General features: G+C 49.2%; 1 protein-coding gene across 3 annotated transcripts; it reads right to left on the minus strand.

Annotated features, from left to right (window-relative positions):
* Positions 1-11,461: 11,461 nt before the first annotated feature.
* SNRPD3 (small nuclear ribonucleoprotein D3 polypeptide) lies at positions 11,462-21,986 on the minus strand. 3 transcript variants are annotated; one of them, XM_001509851.5, is made up of 4 exons: positions 21,884-21,986; positions 17,491-17,630; positions 13,195-13,387; positions 11,462-11,647 (listed from the first exon to the last, which is right to left on the minus strand). In XM_001509851.5, exons 2-4 carry the CDS (start codon positions 17,614-17,616, stop codon positions 11,586-11,588), a joined length of 381 nt encoding a protein of 126 aa, XP_001509901.1. In that variant the 5' UTR covers positions 17,617-17,630; positions 21,884-21,986; the 3' UTR covers positions 11,462-11,585. The 3 variants fall into 3 exon arrangements, with proteins under 3 accessions (XP_001509901.1, XP_007664651.1, XP_028914548.1); XM_007666461.3 differs by having other exon boundaries at positions 17,491-17,627; positions 21,884-21,975; XM_029058715.2 differs by lacking the exons at positions 17,491-17,630; positions 21,884-21,986 and adding an exon at positions 14,169-14,297.

Genomic DNA, 21,986 nt, shown 5'->3' on the forward strand with positions numbered 1-21,986 from the left:
CCCCCCCCGCCCCGGAGCGTGATCGGGACCCTTGCCCCTGGGCCCTGGGGACCAGGATCCCGGTGCTGGGGTCTAGGGGAGGGTGGGATGGTGGGAGAGGGTGGGGTGGTGGGGAAGGGCAGGATGATGGAGGAGGGTGGGATGGTAGGGGAGGGAGACAGGGAAGAGGAGATCCATGGATGACTTTACAAATGTTCCCATTGTTTTAGATAGAGGAGAAAATAGAGGAGAGAACTGAGGAGGTAGGAGGAAAACTTGAAAACCACGTGAATGGTGAAGGGGCTCTTCCCTTGACCCTCCTTCAGCCCGTAAGGGTTGCCCTCGCCCTGCTCCACCTGCCACCCATGAACGGGGGGCAGGGGCACCTGACCCCCAAGTCTCCTGCCGCAGCGGCCTAGCTGCCCTCTCTGCCCCGGGGAGGAAGCCGGCCTGGTTCTTTGGCTGCCCCCGCTTTCTCCCTCCTCCCGGTCTGGGTGGCCCGCAAGGCTCAGAGCTCCCCTGGGGACTGGAGGGGAAGCTCCGGGTTTGGCAGGAGCCTCGCTGGCAGAAGGGTCACCCCCCAGTGGAGCGGGGCACCCCCCGCCCCGGGGTTTCCTTGCTCGTGCACCACCGGGAAGGGGATCCACGCCTCCTCTCCTCCCTCCAGGTCTGTGGTGCTCTGGGCCACAGGGGGAACCGCCCCACCTATGTTCACCCGTTCAGTCAGAGCTGGGGGACGGTGGGGTGGCCCAGGCAGGGCTCTGCCGGAGCAAGAATCCCCGAGTGACCCCCCCCCCCACCCACACCGTCCCCCCGAAGGGGTGAGCTAGCGGTGAACTGCTCCCCAGCTCTATTCAGATCAGCAGGTGATTCAGAAAGAGGTAGGAGACGGGCAAACCGAGAAACTACCTTTCCAACTGTCCCAAGAGCTCCCGGCAAGGTTCCCAGGGGCCGGACACCACGGTCCCTGCCCGCGTCCTCCCCGGCTCCGGTGACGAAGAAGGAACGGCGTGCCCTCTTGCACCCGGGGGGCCGGCCCCCGACCTCGGTGGGGAATTTATTAGAGCTAGACGGAGCGGGAGGCCGGAGCCAGCGAACCAGGCCGCGGGGGGCTGGGGCCCGCAGGGCGGAGGTCCCGACGCTCAATCCGCGGGGACGAGGAGGCCAAGGTGGCGCCCGGGCACTGTCTGGGCATCGGCCAGATCTCCGGCTCCCCACCGGGCCTCCGGCCAAGAAGGAAGGAGGCAGTGCTGGGCTGCGGGCCCTGGTGGGAGCGGGAGGCATGGTGGCGAAGGCCGCCCCTGCTAACGAGAATGGCAGCAGCACAGTTGGAGAGGCAAAGGTAATTCCCACCATGGACATTCCCTCTGGGCACTGCCCTTCAGGGGGCAGTTGGCAAAGGTCAATAAAAGATCGGGGTGGGCACAAAATTCAAAGCACCTGGGACTTACAGAGAACGAGCAGAGCCGGGCCCCAGTTGAGCCGATCTGACCAGGATCCAGAGGGAGCAGGAAGGGGAGCCGGCCCGGGACAGAACAGGGACAGCATACGCTGCAGAGGGAACAAGGCAGAGCTTGTGTCCCAGGGCCCGTGGGTCTCTGTGAGCGATTGTGGGGAGCTTCTGCTGACCGAGATGCCACCTGCTTCTCTCCCCTCCCTTCCCATCCCCGAGAAGCTCCTTCCAGGGGCCCCCACCTCCTCCCGGGACCTTCCTGCCATCTAGAACCTCTGTCCAACAGGGTCCCTTCAATGACAGGCTGAGGCTTCCTCCCTCTCTCCCTTCTGCAACTGATCTGGGATCAGGACGGGTGAGTCAGAGTGGCCGAATAGGTATATTTCTTCAATCGAGCTGCATGGCTGCATGAAAAATCAGCTTTTCTATGGCTTGATCAGCTGATCGAAGCCCTTAAAAAATCTCCCTTTGCATTCTCCTTCCCTCCTTCACTCCTACTAAGAAGTGGCCCCAGATGGTTAGGAAGGTGGAAAAACTTCCTAATAAGGGTGGACTGAAAAGCTTAGGGCTCCTCAGCCTGGAAATACAGAGGTTCAGAAGAGACACCGCTGAAGTTTATAGAAGCAGAAAGGGTAAGAATAGGGTGAACGTGGAATTATGTTCACCAGATCCCCCATAGCCCCAGGAAAATGGGGCACCCACTAAATTGACGGTGGGGGGCAGGTTCAGAAAAGCAACGCTCGCCCACCCAGCTGTTGGTGACGGTTGGAATCTGCGGTCACAGGGAGTTACGCAGGCTGAAAGGATGAGTAGTATTAAGTGTGGCTAAATTCAGGGATGAGAGGTCCAAAATGGATTATTAGAGGGGAAATTTGGAGATCTAGGGAGAAAAGTTGGGGACGTTAGGCGGTACATCCCTAAACTTCAGGATGGATGTCAAAGAGGAAATCATACAGTTCCCCCAAGCACCTCGTACCGCTGTGCGAGAGGGGGTGCTGGAGCTGGATGGACAGATAATCTAACCAAGTCATGGTGGTGCTTGTGGTCGTCTACTGTTTAGGTCCGCTTCTTCCTTGCTTTTTCCACTTACCCTGATTTGGGTTTCTTGCTACAGTGTTCACAGGAGTATCGAACGATGATTTTTATTGCGCCCTTACTGTGTGCGGAGCACTGGACTGAGCACTGGTAGTACTGTCGTGATGGACCAAAGCGAATCGTCCAGTTCCCCATCGGAGGAAAGGCCCACCTGCTCCCAAGAGTTAAACTGGACCGGTCGTCTGACAATCTCTAGCAATACGTGAACGAGACTTTCACTGCAACATCCAGGGTCCTGGATGTGTACTGGACGAGTAACCAGCGGGATAACCCTCCTAAGAGTCCCCAAACCACTCCCACCAATCACCCGCATCTAGACCTCAGCAAAGACCTCCCCGGCCCCGTTGTCCCAAGATGTTTCAAAATGTTTTAGCTCTGGTTTCCTTTCCCTCCTGACCCAGTGGTTGGCACGTCCTAGTAGTGTGTGTTCCTTGGGTGTCCTCGGTCTCTGTATTGCCCGTCTCTTCCGGATGATCTAGGTACCGTGTCCAACGTCATTGTTGTCAACGGCATTTATTGAAGGATATTGCACAAGTGCAAGACACTCTGCCTTACGATCTCGTCTTAAAATCGCGCGTTCTTGTCCCCCTCACTCTATTATGCAGTCTGCCTGGTGGTCCCAAAGTCACATCCCGAACATCGTTCTTGCATGGCCGCCATTTTCTTCTGGGGGGTTGGGCAGCACACCGGTTTGGGATGGCGTGACCGACGGGGAACTGCCTCAGAAGGAAGAACCTCCTGGTCAGGTTCTCTGGAGACCTGGATGTCAAAATCAGACCTCTCCCAAGACAACATCCCTTCACCTTCCGGCCGTCTTTATGTGCCAGGCTCAGGGAGGTGGTTGGGAGACTGCCCGAGCAACGACCCGAGGGGAGCCCAGTCAGTTCAGCCTGTAGGGCCGGCCGAGAAGGTGGGGGGGGGCGGGAGTTAGGCCACGTGGTTGAGACGGTCAGCCGGCATGACTGAGACCAAGAGGGCCGGAAAAGGCAGCGGTCCCAGCAGGTAGCGGTCACCCCTCAACCAGAGGGAGAGTCAGGTAGGAGCTGGACCGCGGAGGATTCCATCTGACATCAAACGCAACAATAATAATAATTCTGGTACTTGCTAAGCGCTTACTGTGTGCCATGCACTGTTCTAAGCACTGGAGTCGATACAAGTCAATCAAGTGGGACCCAGTCCCTGTCGCAAATGGGACTCACACTCTTAATCCCCATTTTTACAGATGAGGTAACAGAGGCCCAGAGAAATGGCATGGCTCACTCAAGGCCACACAGAAGATAAGTGGCAGAGCCGGGACTAGAATCCGGGTCCTCCTGACTTCCAGGTCGGTGCTCTATCCACTGGGCCACGCTGCTCCTATGCAGTGGCGCGAGGAGGGGGGCAGTCTGTCTTTTCAGACTCATGCCTCAGTGCCATGATGTCTCACCCCACATACCACTGGCCAGGACACAGTTAGGGACCCCGATGGTCCCTGGAGCCCAAGATAGTTCTCCACAGCTTTGGAGAGCAAAAGAATACAGGAAGAAGTGGGGAAGCAGGGGTCCCCCAGGATCTACTACTTTAGATTTGTGCGGCTTCTCGGGGCTCCCTCAGGGAGGGGCAATTTGCTCTCCTGCCCATTTTTGAAAGTAGGCCAAAGAACACGCCAACCACGCTTGGCGGCTAGGAATACCTGGAAGGGGCAGCTGGGACAGGACGGGATCACCCGAGTCAGAAAAATGCGCATGGATAGTGGGGTGGGAGCAGGGATCACCACTGACCCCCTGCTTGACCCAATCTAAATTTAAGATGCTATCTTGGACAGGAATGGACCAAATAGTTCCTGGGGGTGGTATCCAACCTGCAGTGAACAATGAAGGAATGAATGGAAACTCACTGTGGTATTTGTTAAGCTCTTACTGTGGGCCAAGCACTGTATTAAGTGCTGGGGTACATAGAAGATAACGTGGTCCCTGTCCCACAAGGAGTTCCCGGTATCGGGGGAGAGAGAACTGGAGTTCAGGCCCCATTTTACAGGAGAGGAAACTGAGGCTCAGAAAAGTTAAGTGACTTGGCCCTCGCCCCAGGTCACGTAGCAGGCGAGTGGCAGAGTTGGGAATAAAACCCAGGTCCCCTGACTCCCAGGCTCGTGTCTCCTGTCATTGCTCCGTACACATGTATCGTCATTGCCCATGAGAAAAGCTGAATCAAATGTATTGGCATGTTTTTAAGTGTTGTAAATTTGTGTGGAAATGAAGTGTTCTTTATACAATAAATATCCTAACAGTTTTATCGGTATGTGATGTGTGCCTCTCAACAGCTTACCAAGTCTCATTAAGTGGTCTTCCAGCCAAGGTAATTGCTCGAACGGAGAAGCAGCGTGGCTTAGTGGGTAGAGCACGGGCCTGGGAGTCAGAAGGACCGGAGCTAATCCCGGCTTCGTCACCTGTCGGCCGTGTGACCGTGGGCAAGTCGCTTCACTGCTCTGTGCCTCGGTTACCTCATCTGTAAAATGGGGATTAAGACTGTGAGCCCCATGTGGGTCATGGACTGTGTCCAACCTGAGAAACTTGTATCTACCCAGCGCTTACTACAGTGCGTGGCACATAGTAAGCGTTTAACAGATACCATTTAAAAAATCCCCAATATAGCATCTGTCCATAATAGCGGTAGTATTTACGAAGTGTTTACTAGATGCCAAGTGCTGTGCTAAACACTGGGGTAGATATAAGATAAACATATCGGAGACAGTCCCTGTCCAGGAGGAGATTCTAAGAGTCACAGTTCAACAATCTCAACAATTCGGCAGTCTCCTCAGGGAATCACTGGATTATTAATAATAATAATAATAATGTTGGCATTTGTTAAGCGCTTACTATGTGCAGAGCACTGTTCTAAGCGCTGGGGTATACAGGGTAATCAGGATGTCCCACATGAGGCTCACAGTCTTCACCCCCATTTTACAGATGAGGTAACTGAAGCACAGAGAAGTTAAGCGACTTGCCCACACAGCTGACAAGCGGCAGAGTCGGAATTCGAACCCATGACCGTTGACTCCCAAGCCCGTGCTCTTTCCATTGAGTGATTAAGCAGTCCTGCTGTTGATCACCTCACCTACAGGGGTTTAAACTTCCCTGACCCCACCATGACCCCTCAGCCCCCTCCCTCCAATCAGTCCATCCCAATCCTCCCCTCCCAACCCACCCCTTTCTCCACCTCCCCCATCCAATCCCTCCGTACCCCTTGTGCCGTCCCTAACCTTCTTCTCCCCTGCCCCATCTCTATCATCCAAGGCCACCCCTCGTCCCCCTCCCCCTCCATCGGCCCCCATCTCACTGGTCCCTGTCTCACGAGGAGTTCCCAGTCTCAGGGGGAGAGAGAACTGGAATTTAGGCTCCATTTTATAGGTGAGGAAACTGAGGCACAGAAAAGTTAAATGATTTGGCCCTCGTCCCAGGCCGTATAGCAGGCAAGTGGCAGAGTTGGGAATAAAACCCAGGTCCCCAGCTCATTCCCATCCAACCCCTCCCCATCCTTCGTGTTGTCCCCCTCCTTCTCCCCTCAGCAGTCTCAGCTAAGGGTGGCCTGTGGAACACCCGCTCCCATCATGGGCAAGTTTCCCTTCATCCTTGCCCTGTTCCTGACCCAATCGCTGTCCCTCCTCGCTATATACAACGTGGGCAGATGAGAGACATCCCTTGTTGCCAAGAGCCTCAGTCTCTGACGGACTCAGGCAGATTGTTGGGTATGACATCACTATTCATTCATTAAATCATATTTATTGAGCACTTGTGTGTAAAGCATTGTACTAAGCATGTAATAAACACACACCTCCCCTGCCCACAATGAGCTTATAGTCTGTGTGCCAAGCATGATGCATGTAGCATCACATGCATCTGAGGATCTGGTACCCACAGGTGCCAGCTAGGGCACCTCAAGGGGCGACCCGGACAACGACCTTGGGCGGCCCGTCCATCCGTACGGTAGAACCGCCCGGTGACCACCCCCCCTCTGCAATCCGGGAAGGGAGGCTGAGCCTGGGCTCAGGATCCGAACTGGTTCTGCCTTTCGATCTCGTCTGATCACGCATCCGCCCTTCTGGAGCCATCTCCCGTCCTGCCTCACCCCACTGCATTTAGCAGAGGACCCAGGGAGTCCGCACTTGGCAAAAAACGCTCAAAGGCCAACCGGTTGTCGTGGTAATCCTCAGACCCAGCGGGAAGGAGGCCAGGAATATAAACAGGCTGGGAAACAAAGGGACGTTCATGGGCTGGGGGAAGGGGAGAAGTCACAACCCCAACCGAGCATCATTAGTGAAGGCAGAAACTGCCATAATGCAGGCACAGGACCCGGAAACGGCTGGAGCAGAAGCCAGTCAAAGGCCTCTGCGGCGGCTCTGAGAGACGGGCCTTTTTGGGAACGGGGTCCGATACTCTTCACAGAGCTCAGGTCCTTTCTAGAATTGGGTAGGAGGCTCTTCGGGAACCACCCGGAAGGAGAATTAGAAACGGGGAGAATGAGAAGAGGCATGGCCTAGTTGGAAAGAGCACAGGATTGGGAGTCAGAGGAACTGGCTTCTAATTTTGGCTCCGACACTTGACTGCTGTGTGACCTTGGGTAAGTCACTTCACTTCTTGGTACCTCAGTTTCCTCATCTATAAAATGGGAATTAAGACTGCGACCCCCATGAGGGACATGGACTGTGCCTAACTTTGTATTTACTCCAGTGCTTAGTACAGTGTCTGGCACAGAGTAAATGCTACACAAGTACCCTTAAATTCTGTTAATGAGGTGTATATCTCCTGGATTCTATTTCTCTTGATGATGTTGTCTTGTTTTGTTTTGTTCTGTTTTGCTCTGCTGTCTTCCCCATTTAGACTGTGAGCCCGTCATTGGGCAGGGATGGTCTCTATCTGTTGCCGAATCGTCCATTCCAAGTGCTTAGTAGAGTGCTCTGCACATAGTAAGCGCTCAATAAATGCTATTGAATGAATCAATAAAAAAGCCAAAAAAGGACCTGTGTTCTAATCCAAACCCTGCCACTTGTCTGCTCTGTGACCTTGAGCAAGTAACTTCACTTCTCTGCGCCTCAGTTACTTCATCTGTAACATGGGGATTAAGACTGTGAGCCCCATGTGGGACATGGATTGGGTCCAACCTGCTTAGCTTTTATCTACTCCAGTCAATCATATTTATTGAGTGTATACGGTGTGCATAACACTGTACTAAGCATTAAGGAGAGTACAATATAACAGTATAACAGAAATATTCCCTGCTCACGAGTATACAGTTAGAGGTGTAGATAGACATTAATATAAATAATTACAGCTATGCACATAAGTGCCGTGGAGGTGGGAGGCGAAGAATAAAGGGAACAAGTCAGGGTGACCCGGAAGCGGGTGGAAGAAAAAGAAAAAAGAGCTCAGTCAGGAAAGGAGTCTTGGAGATGTGCCTTCAGGAAGGCTCTGAAAGGCGGGAGAATCGTCGTCGGGTATGAGGAGGGTAGGAATTCCAGGCCAGAAGCTGGGTGTACGGAGTACAGTGCTTGGCCTATAATAAGTGGCTTAACCGACGCCGTAAGAACAAATAAGAACAACAACAAAAAAAACCACACAGACCCAAGACTGAGTCAGAAAGGGCCTAGGAGCAGCTGGGGAGGGTTGGTCCAAACAAGCTGGACTCAAAGAGCAGCGAAGCATCCCTGGAGTGCACTCAACCCACTGGGAGCCATTGACTAAGGTGGCCGCTAACGGCTTACCCCCTCCAACACAGTACTGGACAGGGGTCAGGCCGCCTGGAAACTGAAAGAATGGTCATCCCTATTACTGCCTCTGCCAGCACATCTGCCTGGAGAGCCAAGGTGGGGATCTGAAAGGCTGAGAATGAGAGCGAGGGGTCTGACAGACCTATGGCAGGGACCAGGGAGGTACCCTGAGAAAAAGAATTGTGGTAATAGAGAGGGAAGGGGAGAGGCGGGGTGTGAATTAAGTTATCAGACTTTGAGAGCCACTGAGGATTCAATGAGGGCCAGAAGGACAAGTCCCCTTTCCTTCCTTCCACCCACCTGGGAGCCAGAAGAGTCGGTTTTACTTTAACGCTGATTGGGGTTCTGAAAAGCCCCTCCTGGGGCTCACAGAGTCTTAAATTCACAGAACTGAAGGTCCCCAGCAGCCTCTCGACTGTAAGCTCGTGGTGGGCAGGGAATGTGTCTGTTTATTGCTGTAGTGTCTCTCCCAAGTGCTTAGTACAGTGCTCTGCACACAGTCAGGCGCTCAATAAATGTGATTGAATGAATGAAATTACCTCAATTACTGAGCTCCTTCATGGGCAGTCCCGAGTACTGGCAGGCATTTCATAGGACAAGGGGGCCCTTCCCATCTCTCGCCACCATCCGCACGGAGGTTTCATGCCCTACTGGAAAGAGCACAGGCCTGCCCATCAGAAGGTCATGAGTTCTAATCGGGATCCACAACTGTCTTCTGTGTAACCTTGGGCAAGTTATTTCACTTCTCTGGGCCTCAGTTACCTCATCTATAAAATGGGAATTGAGACTTTGAGCCCCATATGGGACAGGGACTGCGTCCAACTCGATTTGTTTGTATCTACTCCAGCACTTAGTACAGTGCTTGGCACACACTAAGTGCTTAACAAATATCATTATTCTCCTGGGCGCCAGTGTGACCCCGGGGTTTCTTTCAAATCAGAGGCATAGCATGAGCCTTAAGAGTTGCCCACCATCGCCGTTCCCCAAGCTCATGGGAGGTGGACGCAGGTATATCCGTGGCCCAGTGATGGTTCTGGGGTGCCTTGGAGCAAAGGGACATGGGACGAATGAGGTATAGGATGGATTCAGTCTTCGGTTCCCCAGCGTAAAGAACCAGTTTCCACAGCTCCCCTCTTTGGGTAGGTAAAAGGGATGGGATGTGGCTTAAAACTTGGGCAGTGACCCAGATTGGCAATGCCCCTGAGAAGGGAGACCTGGGTCACTGCCATTCCAAGGCAGAGCTCAGATGCCGGCATTGAGGGTGTTCTGTGACAAGCCCAAGTTCCCAGCCAGGGCAGGGTCGGGTATGCCCCTATCTCTTCTCAGCCCATCTCCGCTTCGTCACCTGTTCAGAGGCATTTCTCTAAGCCCCGTGCTCAAGCCTTGCCCCTGAATGTGGAGTGGGGCAGGGCCAGAGCCGGGTCCCTGCCATCTTTATCACTATTTCACCTCAGCCTTTGACGATGGAAAACAAATGTTCGCAGGCCTTGGTTACTATTGCCATTAGCTGTCTCCCCCATCTAGAATGTCAGCCCCACATGGAGCAGGGACTGTATCTAATCAGTTATGTTTGCATCTCAGTGCTTAGCACAACATACAGCATATAGTAAGCTCTCGATACAACCCACAGCCAACTAGGAAGCAGTGAGTACAAGCATCCCGGAAACTCACCTGTCCCCCTGCCTCCACTCAAAAAGATCGGGTGAGGACACTTTTTCCTCTTCCAAAAAAATCCAGCTAAGGGACGAAGCATCTTTTCTATGCCCTGCTCTATTACGTGTCAGAGATGGGTTCCCTCAACTACTTTATCAGATCAAAATAGATGCAAGAGTGCCCCACAAGAGGAAATTCCCTAGCATTGACAAGGAATCCCTGGGGCTCCCCTCTTAAACCATCATCCCTCTCCTCGTCCTTCCACTCCCTTCTGAGTAGACAACGGGTCTAACACTCTGGGAGGGGGTTGTCAGCCAGTCAGTCGTATTTTCTGAGCCCTGATGCTCAACACCCTTTTCTTTCTTTGCATCCAGCCCTGCTCCAAGGACATTCAGCCAGTTGTGCTTGCCTGACTCCCTACCCCCACTGCCCAACAATGGCGATAACTTAAGTTGCATAAGAACAAAAGGAGGTCAATGATATGCCTCACAATTTGCAAATTCACTTTTCCTGCTTTGGAGCCCGTCATCTGAGCACTTGCCTTCCTCTGAGCTTCATCCACCGCCCCCTGATCCCGGCTGCCAGCAAGCAGAATTGGCTGAGTAAAGGCAGGAGGTGGGCTTCAAGAGCTAATCTATTCCCCAGGAAAAGCTACCCCCGGGGTTGAGGGCGGACACAGCTGCTGTTGAGACCTCCAGGATGGGCTGGTCCAGCCCACGTTCCAGCAAAGTTGCTGGTTGGGTCGGGCATTTTCTCTGCGGCTTTGGGGGCTAAATATGGTACCCGTGCAGGTCCAGCTCGCCCCGACACCAAGATCTTAGCTGCTCCCATCCTGTTGCAAGGGAGGGTCGGAACAGCATGAAGCTGTGTGGCCTAGTGGGTGACAGAGCAAGTGCTCTGGAGTCAAAAGGACTTGGGCGACCTTGGGCAAGTTCACTTCGCTTCCTCCTTTGGCTCAGCTCCCTCTTCTGTAAAATGTGAGCCGCATGTGGGTCTGACTGAGTCTAACTTGATTAGATTGTAACGCACACAGAAAACGCTCAATAAATACGATTGAACTTGTATCTACCCCAGCGCTCAGTACAGTGCCTGGCACATAAAAGGAGCTTAACAAATGCCATTTAAAAAAACAAACAAAAAACCATGGCCAACTCCCCAGGTGTTACCGCTACAGAGTAACGGTGAAGGACAGAGAACCTCCCTTCCAGTCCTAACTGGTGTGTGGCCAGAGAGTGAAAAACATGCTTAAAAAATACTTTAAAAGGTCTGTGTATACCTGGTAGATATCTTCCAACTCAATTCGACCTCGACTGAAAAAAAGCCTGAAGGACTGTGATTCCCATGTGGGACCAGGACTGTGCCAATGGAATTTATATCTACCCTTGTGCTTAGAACAGTGCTTGACACACAGTAAGTGTTTAAATACTGTCATTATCCCAAATCAAAGTAAGATCAATATTTTGGTCTACCTATGCGAAGTATTTTCTGAAGATGTTACAACTATACACTATGCCTCCTTCAAAAAGAAACGAAGTATGTGTGTTCCTTATTTTCTCAAAAACAAATTTATTTAAAAGTACTGTTCACCGAACAGAAAGAGGTCATCAAATGAAACTTAGCACAGAAATCCTAAAAGAGAAAAAAGTTCCTAACGGCAATCCATTATCTTCGTTTCTGGAAAATATTTCCACGTCCCATGCCTCGTCCTCTTCCCCTTGCTGCCACTAGAAAAGAAGTCACAAAAACAAAGCAAAATTAAGTGGAAAAAAAATCAGAAAGGTCACATGCTGTGGCATCTTTCCATTAGGAATTCACATTCACACTAATGGGTTCACAAGTTTCAGGGCCAAACCCAATGTGATTAAAAAAGACAGAACACAAATCGAAGACAAGAAAACTCCTTCTGGACAGAAATCATTAAGCACATAAAACGTCCCCCTCAAGGTTGAGAAGCTGCATCCCCTTCAGAGGGAATTTATATTCCAAAAACAGCGTTGGGTTTTGAAAGGACCCAGGGGTCAATACCACTTGCTTTCTTGCTCTGGACGAAAGCATATCAACTGACGGTGACCATCTAAGCCACGGACAGGCTTGTGTCCGATTCTTTGGTCAGTGAGATTTAAGTGTCACTTAAATTTGAAGTGGTAAGCCTATCTTATTCAGGACTCCAGTTATAAACAGAGCAGTCTAGAACGCTTTCACTCCCCAGAAAAGCCATTAATGATCCAGGGATGTGCTTCGTCCGACACGTTTTAACTTCCCAAACCCCGCAGATCCAGCCTCTGGACCTCAAATTCCCATCTCCGAGTCCAGGGATTCTAATTTCCGAGAGAACTCCCACTGTAAGACAACCCGACTTATACCACGGGCTTCGTTACCGTAGGATCCTATGCTAGACGCTGAGCCAGATTTTCCCAAGAGCTGGGCAAACCCCCCACTTCACTCATTCTCTCTGCCTGGGGATCCCAGTCCCAGTTCCACCAGTTTACCAGAGCTCCTCATCTGGGCTCCCGGGAAGCCGCCCAGTATGGAAAATCGCATGCTGAGAGCATGAGCAACTCCTCTCTTCCCTTCCACGGAGCGAGAAGCACATAAGGAACAGTTCCTTAAATAGCTGCTAAGGTGTCGGGTGGGAGCTGGTGAGAAGGGTTCCTATCCCCAGGGCTGGCTGGTCCACCTCCCTCACACCCCCATCCTGAGGTGCCAGCCAGGTCCTGGGGATTGACTTCCTGCAAATAACTCTGACACATCCACTGAAGTCATAATGACTCTTTCAAACTAAGAGAGGATCAATTAGAAAATTCACTTTTTTGGTGCATTTGTCTAGACAGAAGGCTTATGCCTCCTAGTGGTCCAAGGAATAGATTGGGCTCCTCAGAATATCAAACGTAACAATGTAAAACCACGAGAACTGGCATGATGATTGGAAGTTGGGGGGGGGGGGGGGGAGAGAAATCTTTCATTTTATCAAAATTTGGTCAAATATGTCTGTTCACTGGGCTGCCAGTCCCTCTAAGAAGTCCCTTTTGATGGCTTGACTAAACATTTACTTGATGTCAGGTGGAAAAGGGGGAAGGAGAAAAGGGAGAAGGGTAGGACTGCGAGGGAAAATTTCTTAGGTTGAGTGCAACATGACCATCTCAACTCGTCAGTCGACGAATCAGTCAGTGCTCACGGTACCGGGACACAACTTAGGAAAAACAGCTCCAATTTACTGCATCAGGCAAATAAAGAGTCTCAGAATCTTCAACTGGACACAGGGAATACCCACCTTGGGCTTTGAGAATCGCCGCTTTCCCTCGTCCAGCTCCCGAGCCTTGATTCTTATTTTTCATACTCTTCAACATGGGAGCATTTTTTAACATGTCTGGCAAGATGAGGAATCGGATCTTGCTGCCTCTAATATATACTTGCTCCAACTGTGCTACTCGACCATCTCTATACGTTACGGTTATGTTCGACATCTGAGAGAGAAAACCCATCGGTTAATGCTCAAAATACACAGTGTAAAATGCAAAAACTCGGTCATTACAAATAATAAGCATTAATGAACTCATTCTAGCTCTTAACACTCTTAGCTCTTATTGAGTGCTTACTATGTGCAGAGAACCATATTACACACCCAGGAGAGCTCATTATTATAGGCTTTTGAAAATACGTTTCCTGCTCAGAAGGTGCTTATATACCATCCTTAGCTCTTATGCACTCATGTCTCCTCAATTTACTTATTTTGAGCACTACAGCTGTAATTATATTTATGTATATCTCCCCCGTTAGAGTGTAATCAATCTCCTTGTGGGCAGAACACATTTACCCAGAACAGCAATGTGGCCTAGTGGATAGAGCACAGACCTGAGAGTCAGAGGATATGGATTCTAATCCTGGCTCTGCCGCTTTGTCTGCTGTGTGACCTTGGGCAAGTCACTTCACTTCTCTGTGTCTGTCACCTCATTTGTAAAATGAGGATCAAGACTTTATTGTTATATTTTACTCTCCCAAGCACTTAGTACACTCCTCTGCACATAGTAAGTACTCAATAAATATGACTGACTGACAGAGACCGTGTCCATCCAATTAGCTTGTATCTACCCCAGGACTCAGTACAGTGCTTGGCATATAGTGAGTGATGAACAAATAACATTTAAAAAAAAGGCAAAGAGTCAAGTAAAGTGCACTGCATCAAATGGGCACTCAATAAATGCCATTAATACTCTAATGAGGTTTCTGTTACAAAATGAGTTTTACCTTCAGAGGTTTATGCTCCTGAAATCTATCATCAGCTTTCCAAGGTTGCAAAAACTGGGTTTTTCTGTGCAAATACTGATTAGATTTTTTCAGAAACTGCTTTGAATCACTCATCGAATTAAGGAATATAATAATACACAACTGCAACTCTCACAAAAGAGACAACAATTAAATCAAAGATCAACAAGGACACCTGTATTTCATTCCTGTGAAGTTCTTTAGTCACCTAGGAAGCACAATGCTAAAATACCAATACTAAAATACTAGTGCTTGGGGGAAAAAATGAACAGGCTGAGAATTAGGGAATGATTAGGCATGTTTGGATACAGCATGCCACGGTGTCGGAACAAACAGTGCTTCTGTACCGCACTCTGAATAACAGAGGTGCTCAGTAGATTTTGATAACTGTGCTCACAATTTCCTTACCATGGGTCTTTAGAAGAATGTTACCCAGTGTTAAAAGGAACGGCAAAAGGAACCAACTGAAACTGCTTAAAAATCAATTGAGCTGCTAATGATAACCAGGAAGGAATAAAACAAGTTAGGAGGCTTTTTTTTTTTTTACAACTTTCTTGAATTTCACTCAGGGCCACAGAAGTCAAAGTATTTACCTCTGAAACAATGGCTGACATGATTTTTTATGTGGGGGGGGAGGATTGAGGGGTAGGGGATATGAGAGTTTTTGAGAGCATAACTACCATGTTGCAACAGAATGTCTGTATGACTTTTTGTCACCCCCAGTTCCCTAATCTGAAAATGGTTTCCTTTACAAGATACATTTGGGAGCCGTAAGACCTAGATTCTAATTCCACCTCTACCATTTGCCTGCTGTGTGAGCTTGGGCAACTCACGTAACACCTCCGTGCCTCAGTTTCCTTATCTGCAAAATGGGGATTCGATACCTGTTCTCCTCCCTATTTAAGACTGTGAGCCCCATGAAGAACGGTGATTATGTCCAACCTAGTTATTGTGCATCTCCCCCAGCATTTACTAACAGTGCTTGGCTTAGAATAAGCACTCAAGCACCACAAATATTATTATTATTACAATGTAATGGGGTGGGACTCTAGAAGTTAAATATGGAAACAGCACTCCTGACTAGGACGGTCCGACTTTCATCACTAACAAAGTCATTTAAATAGCTTATTTTCACCCAATACTCCGTTGTTCTAAACAAAGCGGACATTGTGATTTTCTTTCAATCTACGGAACAACAATGATGTGAGAAGGGGTTTTAAAAGATACACATGCAAATTAATTCAGTTTAATTATATGTCATCAAGGGGATATTTACATTTTAGAAGGTAGTGACGGGAAGAGAAATCCTCGGGAGGCAAGTTGAAGAAATTGTCACTTTGCCAGGAAGGCTTCCTGAAAGAGGTGGGATTTCAGGAGCTACCTGAATAATGGGAGGGGCACTGCCCAGGAAGAGCTTCCTTAGGCCAATTCTACAGCTAGAGCTGCCAAGGTCGTCACGTTTAAGGTCCTAAGTATCGACAGGCTGTGGCTGAGGGACAGGGAAGACACAAGGAACAGGCCACCGAAAAGACCATTCGTTCAATACAAGTATTCATCTCAACCGTTTAAACCAGAGAACTCCCATCTCTCCCCTTGAAGAGAAATACCCCTCCACCTTCTTCCTTCTGACATTTGTCAATTCTCATGCAACTTCTTCTCGCTCGGTCAATTCCCTGCTCCTCCTTTTAGGTTTCATCCCTGTGCCTCTAACAATACTCAACCTGCTTTTTCTGCTCCCCGTTTGACGCTAAAAATCGGACGAGTGAAATTAGCACCCAACTGTAGCCTGCCCAGCCTTCGGTTGCTTAGGCTCAGAACTCACTCTAGCTGCAGTTCCCGATCCAAAGTGTTCCCCTTGTCAGTCATATTTACTAAGCGCTTGGGAGTGTATAATGTAACAGAGTTGGTAAACATGTTCCCTGCCCACAGGGAGCTTGCACTCAGTGGAAGGAGCCCGGGCTTGGGAGCCAGAGGTCATGGGTTCTAATCCCTGCTCTGCCACTTGTCAGCTGTGTGACCTTGGGCAAATCACTTAACTTCTCTGGGCCTCAGTTACCTCATTTGTAAAAGGGGGCTGAAGACTGTGAGCCCTACGTGGGACAACCTTATGACCTTGTATCTTCCCCAGCGCTTAGAACAGTGCTTGGCACATAGTAAGCGCTTAACAAATACCAACATTATTATTATTTACAGTCCCTTTGGCTTTTCGTTGTCGCTTCCAGCAGTGGTGTGATGGGGGTGGGAATGAAATGGACCGGTTTCCAGTGCCCTCCCTCTTAGCATTAGCAACTTTGAAAAATAAAATCACCGACTACAGAATGCTGAGATGATGATTTTAGAAGCAGCCCTTATTCCCACTGGACTCAACTGATTAAAGGCTGAAAAGGAGTTAATAACCAAATGTCATTCACTGCAATTTACCGAGCGCGCCAGGCAGTTTTTATTTGGAACCTTGGGATGAACATGCTATTAGCAATAAAGGTGTGCTTAGGCCAACAGGTCCCCTGTAGGCCTGCCCATTCAGATCACACTTAGGACTATCCCCAAACTTGGACTGTAAACCCAGTGAGGGCAGGGATTTTCTCTCTTCATTGCTGTATTGCCCCTTCTAAGCGCCTGGTACAATGCTCTGCACACAGTTAGCACTCAATAAATACGACTGAACGAATGGAGGCTCTTAGTTAAGTCACAACCTACCTTTGAAAATACGGGGCCAAATTGGGGATGTAGCACAAATTACAGCAATGCTTTCCCTAAACCGTTCTCTTACTCTTGTAATAATAATAATGTTGGTATTTGTTAAGCACTTACTATGTGCCAAGTACTGTCCTAAGCACTGGGATAGATACAAGGTAATCAGGTGGGGCTCACGGTCTTCATCTCCATATTCCAGATGAGGTAACTGAGGCCCAGAGAAGTGAAGCGACTTGCCCAAGGTCACCCAGCTGACAAGCGGCAGAGCCGGGATTGGAACCCACGACCTCTGACTCCCAAGCCCGAGCTCTTTCCACTGAGCCACGCTGCTCACAGCCTACTGCTTCTAGACCGTCCTGACCTCCCTCCTTTATTGGAGAGATGCAAAGCAGACCCTTCCCAAGCTCCAAATCCCTTAAGTAGATTTCAAATGCTCCTAAATCCCCCCTTTTTGTGGGACACCCAGTGAAGGGATGGGAGGGGTTTGAGGGATTACAAAGCAATGAGACGAACAAGAAACCTAAAGTCTCCCTCCTTCCCACCCATACACCAGCTGACGCTGACGCCCGCCGCAAGAAGAATTTCCAGAGCAACCGCACGACCCTCCTACCTGGCAATTCATATTATCCTCGGCCTCGATGAGCTTGCCCCTGTACACTTCACCGGTGTTCGTTTCACATGTGACGATGTGACCCTCTGCCTCGTGCAGGACTTTAATCGGTACTCCGATGGACATCTTGGAGGTGGCTGCTAAGCACAAAGAGGGAAAAAATTTACAGCCTCATTCACTTATTCACTCCTTCGTATTTATTGAGCGCTAAATTATTTCTTGAGCAACAAAGACAGACAACCCCTGCCCAGACCGGGCTTTCAGTCTAGAAGCGGGGGAGACGGACATCACAACAAGTAAACAGGCAGCAATATAAATAGATTATAAATACGTGCACACCAAAAGAAGCCAACAGACATTAATATAAATACATAGAATTATAGATATGAACACGCGTACACAAGTGCTGTGGGGGGGAGGGGGTAGAGCAAAGAGATCGAGTCGGGGTGAGGGGGAGCTGAGGAAAAGGGGGGCTAAGTTTGGGTTTCAGTAGGGCTTTGAAGAGGGGAAGCGTGATTGTTTGGAGGATTTGAGGAGGGAGGGCGTTCCAGGCCAGAGGTAGTTTACAGGTATTTATCTGTTTACTTGTTTTAATGTCTGTCTCCCTGTTTCTAGACTCTGAGCCCGTTGTGGGCAGGGATTGTCACTCTCTGTGGCTGAACTGTACTTTCCATGCGCTTGGTATAGTGCTCTGCACACAGTAAGCGCTCAATATATACGACTGAATTGAATGAACTGAATAAATGGAAAGTAAGGTGTGGGCCGGGGTCGATGGCGGGGCAGGGGAGATGATAACAATAATAATAATACTGATGATATTCGCTAAGCGCATACTAAGTGCCAAGCACTGTTCTAAGCAGAGGGGTAGATACAAAGTAATAACTACAATAATGATGGCATTTGTTAAGCTCTTACTATGCACGACGTACTGGTCTTAGTGCTAGAGTAGATACAAAGTAATAATAATAATGAAGGTGGCATTTGTTAAGCACTTACTCTGTGCCAAGCACTGTTCTAAGTACTAGGGTAGATACAAAATAATAATAATAATGATGATGGCATTTGTTAAGCACTTACTCTGTGCCAAGCACTGTTCTAAGCGCTGGGGTAGATACAAGGTGATCAGATGATCCCACATGGGGCTCACAGACTCAACCTCCATTTTACAGATGAGGTGACTGAGGCCCAGAGAAATGAACCGACTTGTCCCAAGTCACAGAGCAGTCCGGAAGCAGTGTGGCTTCGCAGCAGGAACCCGGGCTTGGGAGTCAGAGGACGCGAGTTCTAATCCCGGCGCTGCCATTTGTCTGCTGTGTGACCTTGGGCAAGTCGCTTCACTTCTCTGTGCCTCAGTCCCCTCATCTTTAAAATGGAGATGAAGACCGCCAGCCCCGCGGGGGGCAACCTGATGACCTTGCATCCATTCCAGCGCTTAGAAGAGAAGCGCTTAACAAATACCGTAATTATTATTAAGATAAATAGAATCAAGGAGATATACAGCTTGGGAGCCAGAGGACACGGACTCGAATCCCAGCTCTGTCACGTGTCAGCTGTGTGACTGTGGGCAAGTCACTTCACTTCTCTGTGTCTCAGTTCCCTCATTTGTAACATGGGGATTAAGACTGTGAGCCTCACGTGGGACAACCTGATTACCCTGTATCTCCCCCAGCGCTTAGAACAGTGCTCTGCACATAGTAAGTGCTTAACAAATACCAACATTATTAACAAAACAGAGTCATAAATAAGATATACAAATATGCACAGTGCTGAGGGGAGGGGCATTGTCTCTGTTGAACTGGCCTTTCCAAGCCCTCAGTCCAAGCGTTCTGCACAGAGTAAGTGCTCAATAAATATGATTGGATAAATGAATCATAATGCACATAGTAAATAGAGAAGCACACAGAGAAGCAGCATGGCTTAGTGGAAACAGCACAAGCTTGGGAGTCAGAGGTCATGGGTTCTAATCCCAGCTCCTCCACTTGTCGGCTGTGTGACCCTAGGCAAGTCACTTCACTTCTCTGTGTCTCAGTGACCTCACCCGTGAAATGGGTATGAAGACTGTGAGCCCCACGTGGGATGACCTGATTACCTTGTATCTCCCCCAGTGCTTAGAACAGTGCTTGGCACATAGCAAGCGCTCAAATACCAGAATTACTGGAGAAACAGCGTGGCTCAGTGGAAAGAGCCGGGTTTAGGAGTCAGAGGTTGTGAGTTCTAATCCCAGCTCGGCCGCTTGTCAGCTGTGTGACCTTGGGCAAGTCACTTCATTTCTCTGGGCCTCAGTTCCCTCATCTGTCAAAAGGGGATGAAGACTGTGAGCTCCACGTGGGACAACCTGATGACCTTGTATCCCCCCTCAGTATTTAGAACAGTGCTTGGCACAAAGTAAGTGCTTAACAATACCAAAAGCCCAGGCTTGGGAGTCAGAGGTCATGGGTTCTAAACCCAGCTCTGCTGTTTGCCAGCTGCGTGACTTTGGGCAAGTCACTTCACTTCTCCGTGCCTCGGTTCCCTCATCTGTAACATGGAGATGAAAACTGTGAGCCCCACGTGGGACATCCTGATGACCTTGTATCCCCCCTCAGTACTTAGAACAGTACTTGGCACAAAGTAAGTGCTTAACAAATGCCAATATCATTATTATTATAAATAATGCACATAACGTATGTAATACTGGTTAAAGAGAAGCAGTGTGGCTCAGGGGAAAGAGCCCAGACTGGGGACTCAGAGGTCGTGGGTTCAAATCCCAGTTGCGCCGCTTGTCAGCTGTGACTTTGGGCAAGTCACATTATTTATTTTGGTATTTGTTAAGCGCTTACTATGTGCCAAGCACTTTTCTAAGCGCTGGGTAGATACAAGGTAATCAGATTGTCCCATGTGGGGCTCACAGTCTTCATCCTCATTTTAACAGATGAGGGAACTGAGGCACAGAGAAGTGAAGTGAATTGCCCAGAGTCACACAGCTGACAAGTGGTGAAGCTGGGATGAGAATCCATGACCTCTGATCAAGCCCGGCCTCTTTCCACTGAACCACGCTGCTTCTCTAAGAAGTCACTTGACTTCTCTGGGCCTCAGTTCCCTCAACTGTAAAATGGGGAGGAAGACTGTGAGCCCCACATGGGCCCACCTGATCACCTCGTATGCTCCCAGCGCTTAGAACACTGTTTGACACAGAGTAAGCGCTTAATGCCAATATTATTATGATAAATAAGGCACATAATGGATTGAGGCCACGGGTTCCAATCCCACCCTGCCACTTGTTAGCTGTGTGACTGTGGGCAAGTCACTTAAGTTAAGTTAAATACGCCCCATAATACTGATATTAATATAATGCACATAATTCTGATGGCATGAATACAATGCACATAATACTGACGATATGAATATAATGCACATAATACTGACGAGATGAATATAACACCCATAATATTGGTGATATGAATATAACGCACATAATACTGATGATATGAATATACTGCTCATAATACCGAGGATATGAATATAATGCCCATAATACAGAGGATATGAACATAATGCCCATAATACTGACGATATGAATATAATGCCCATAATATTGACGATATGAATATAACGCACATAATACTGACGGTATGAATATAATGCCCATAATAATGATATAAATATAATGCCCATAATACTGACGATCAGAAAATAATGCCCATAATACTGACGATCAGAATATGATGCCCATAATACTGACGATCAGAAAATAATGCCCATAATACTGACGATCAGAATAGGATGCCCATAGTACTGACGATCAGAATAGGATGCCCATAATACTGATGATATGAATAGGATGCCCATAATACTGACGATATGAATAGGATGCCCATAATACTGACGATCAGAAAATAATGCCCATAATACTGACGATCAGAATATGATGCCCATAATACTGACGATCAGAAAATAATGCCCATAATACTGACGATCAGAATAGGATGCCCATAGTACTGACGATATGAATAGGATGCCCATAATACTGATGATATGAATAGGATGCCCATAATACTGACGATATGAATAGGATGCCCATAATACTGACGATCAGAAAATAATGGCCATAATACTGACGATATGAACATAACGCACATAATACTGGTATGCCTATAATGCCCATGAATACTGCCGCTATGACTCTACTACCCCCAGTACTGAGGCTATGACCGTAATGCCCATCACCCTGCTGATGAGAATGGCGGGCCCCTAACCCTGCTGGCCTGAAGGCTGGATGAATCAGGAGGATGGAGCCCGGGGATTTGGCGGCCCAATGGGGTCAGCGAAGACTCCCGTGAGGGGAGGCGGGTCTGCAGGGACGTCGAGCCCCCCCCTCGGGCCCCGGGCCCCGGGCCTCGGCCCCGTCACCGACCTGCGCGGCTCCGACGGCTGTAGGTGGACGGCGTGAGGCGGAATGGCGGCCTTCCCGCTCCCAGCCTGCCCCGCGCGCCGGAAGCCGCTCCTTCCTTCCCGCC

This window comes from Ornithorhynchus anatinus, chromosome 2 (assembly GCF_004115215.2).
Source record: "Ornithorhynchus anatinus isolate Pmale09 chromosome 2, mOrnAna1.pri.v4, whole genome shotgun sequence".
NCBI classification, from domain to species: domain Eukaryota; kingdom Metazoa; phylum Chordata; class Mammalia; order Monotremata; family Ornithorhynchidae; genus Ornithorhynchus; species Ornithorhynchus anatinus.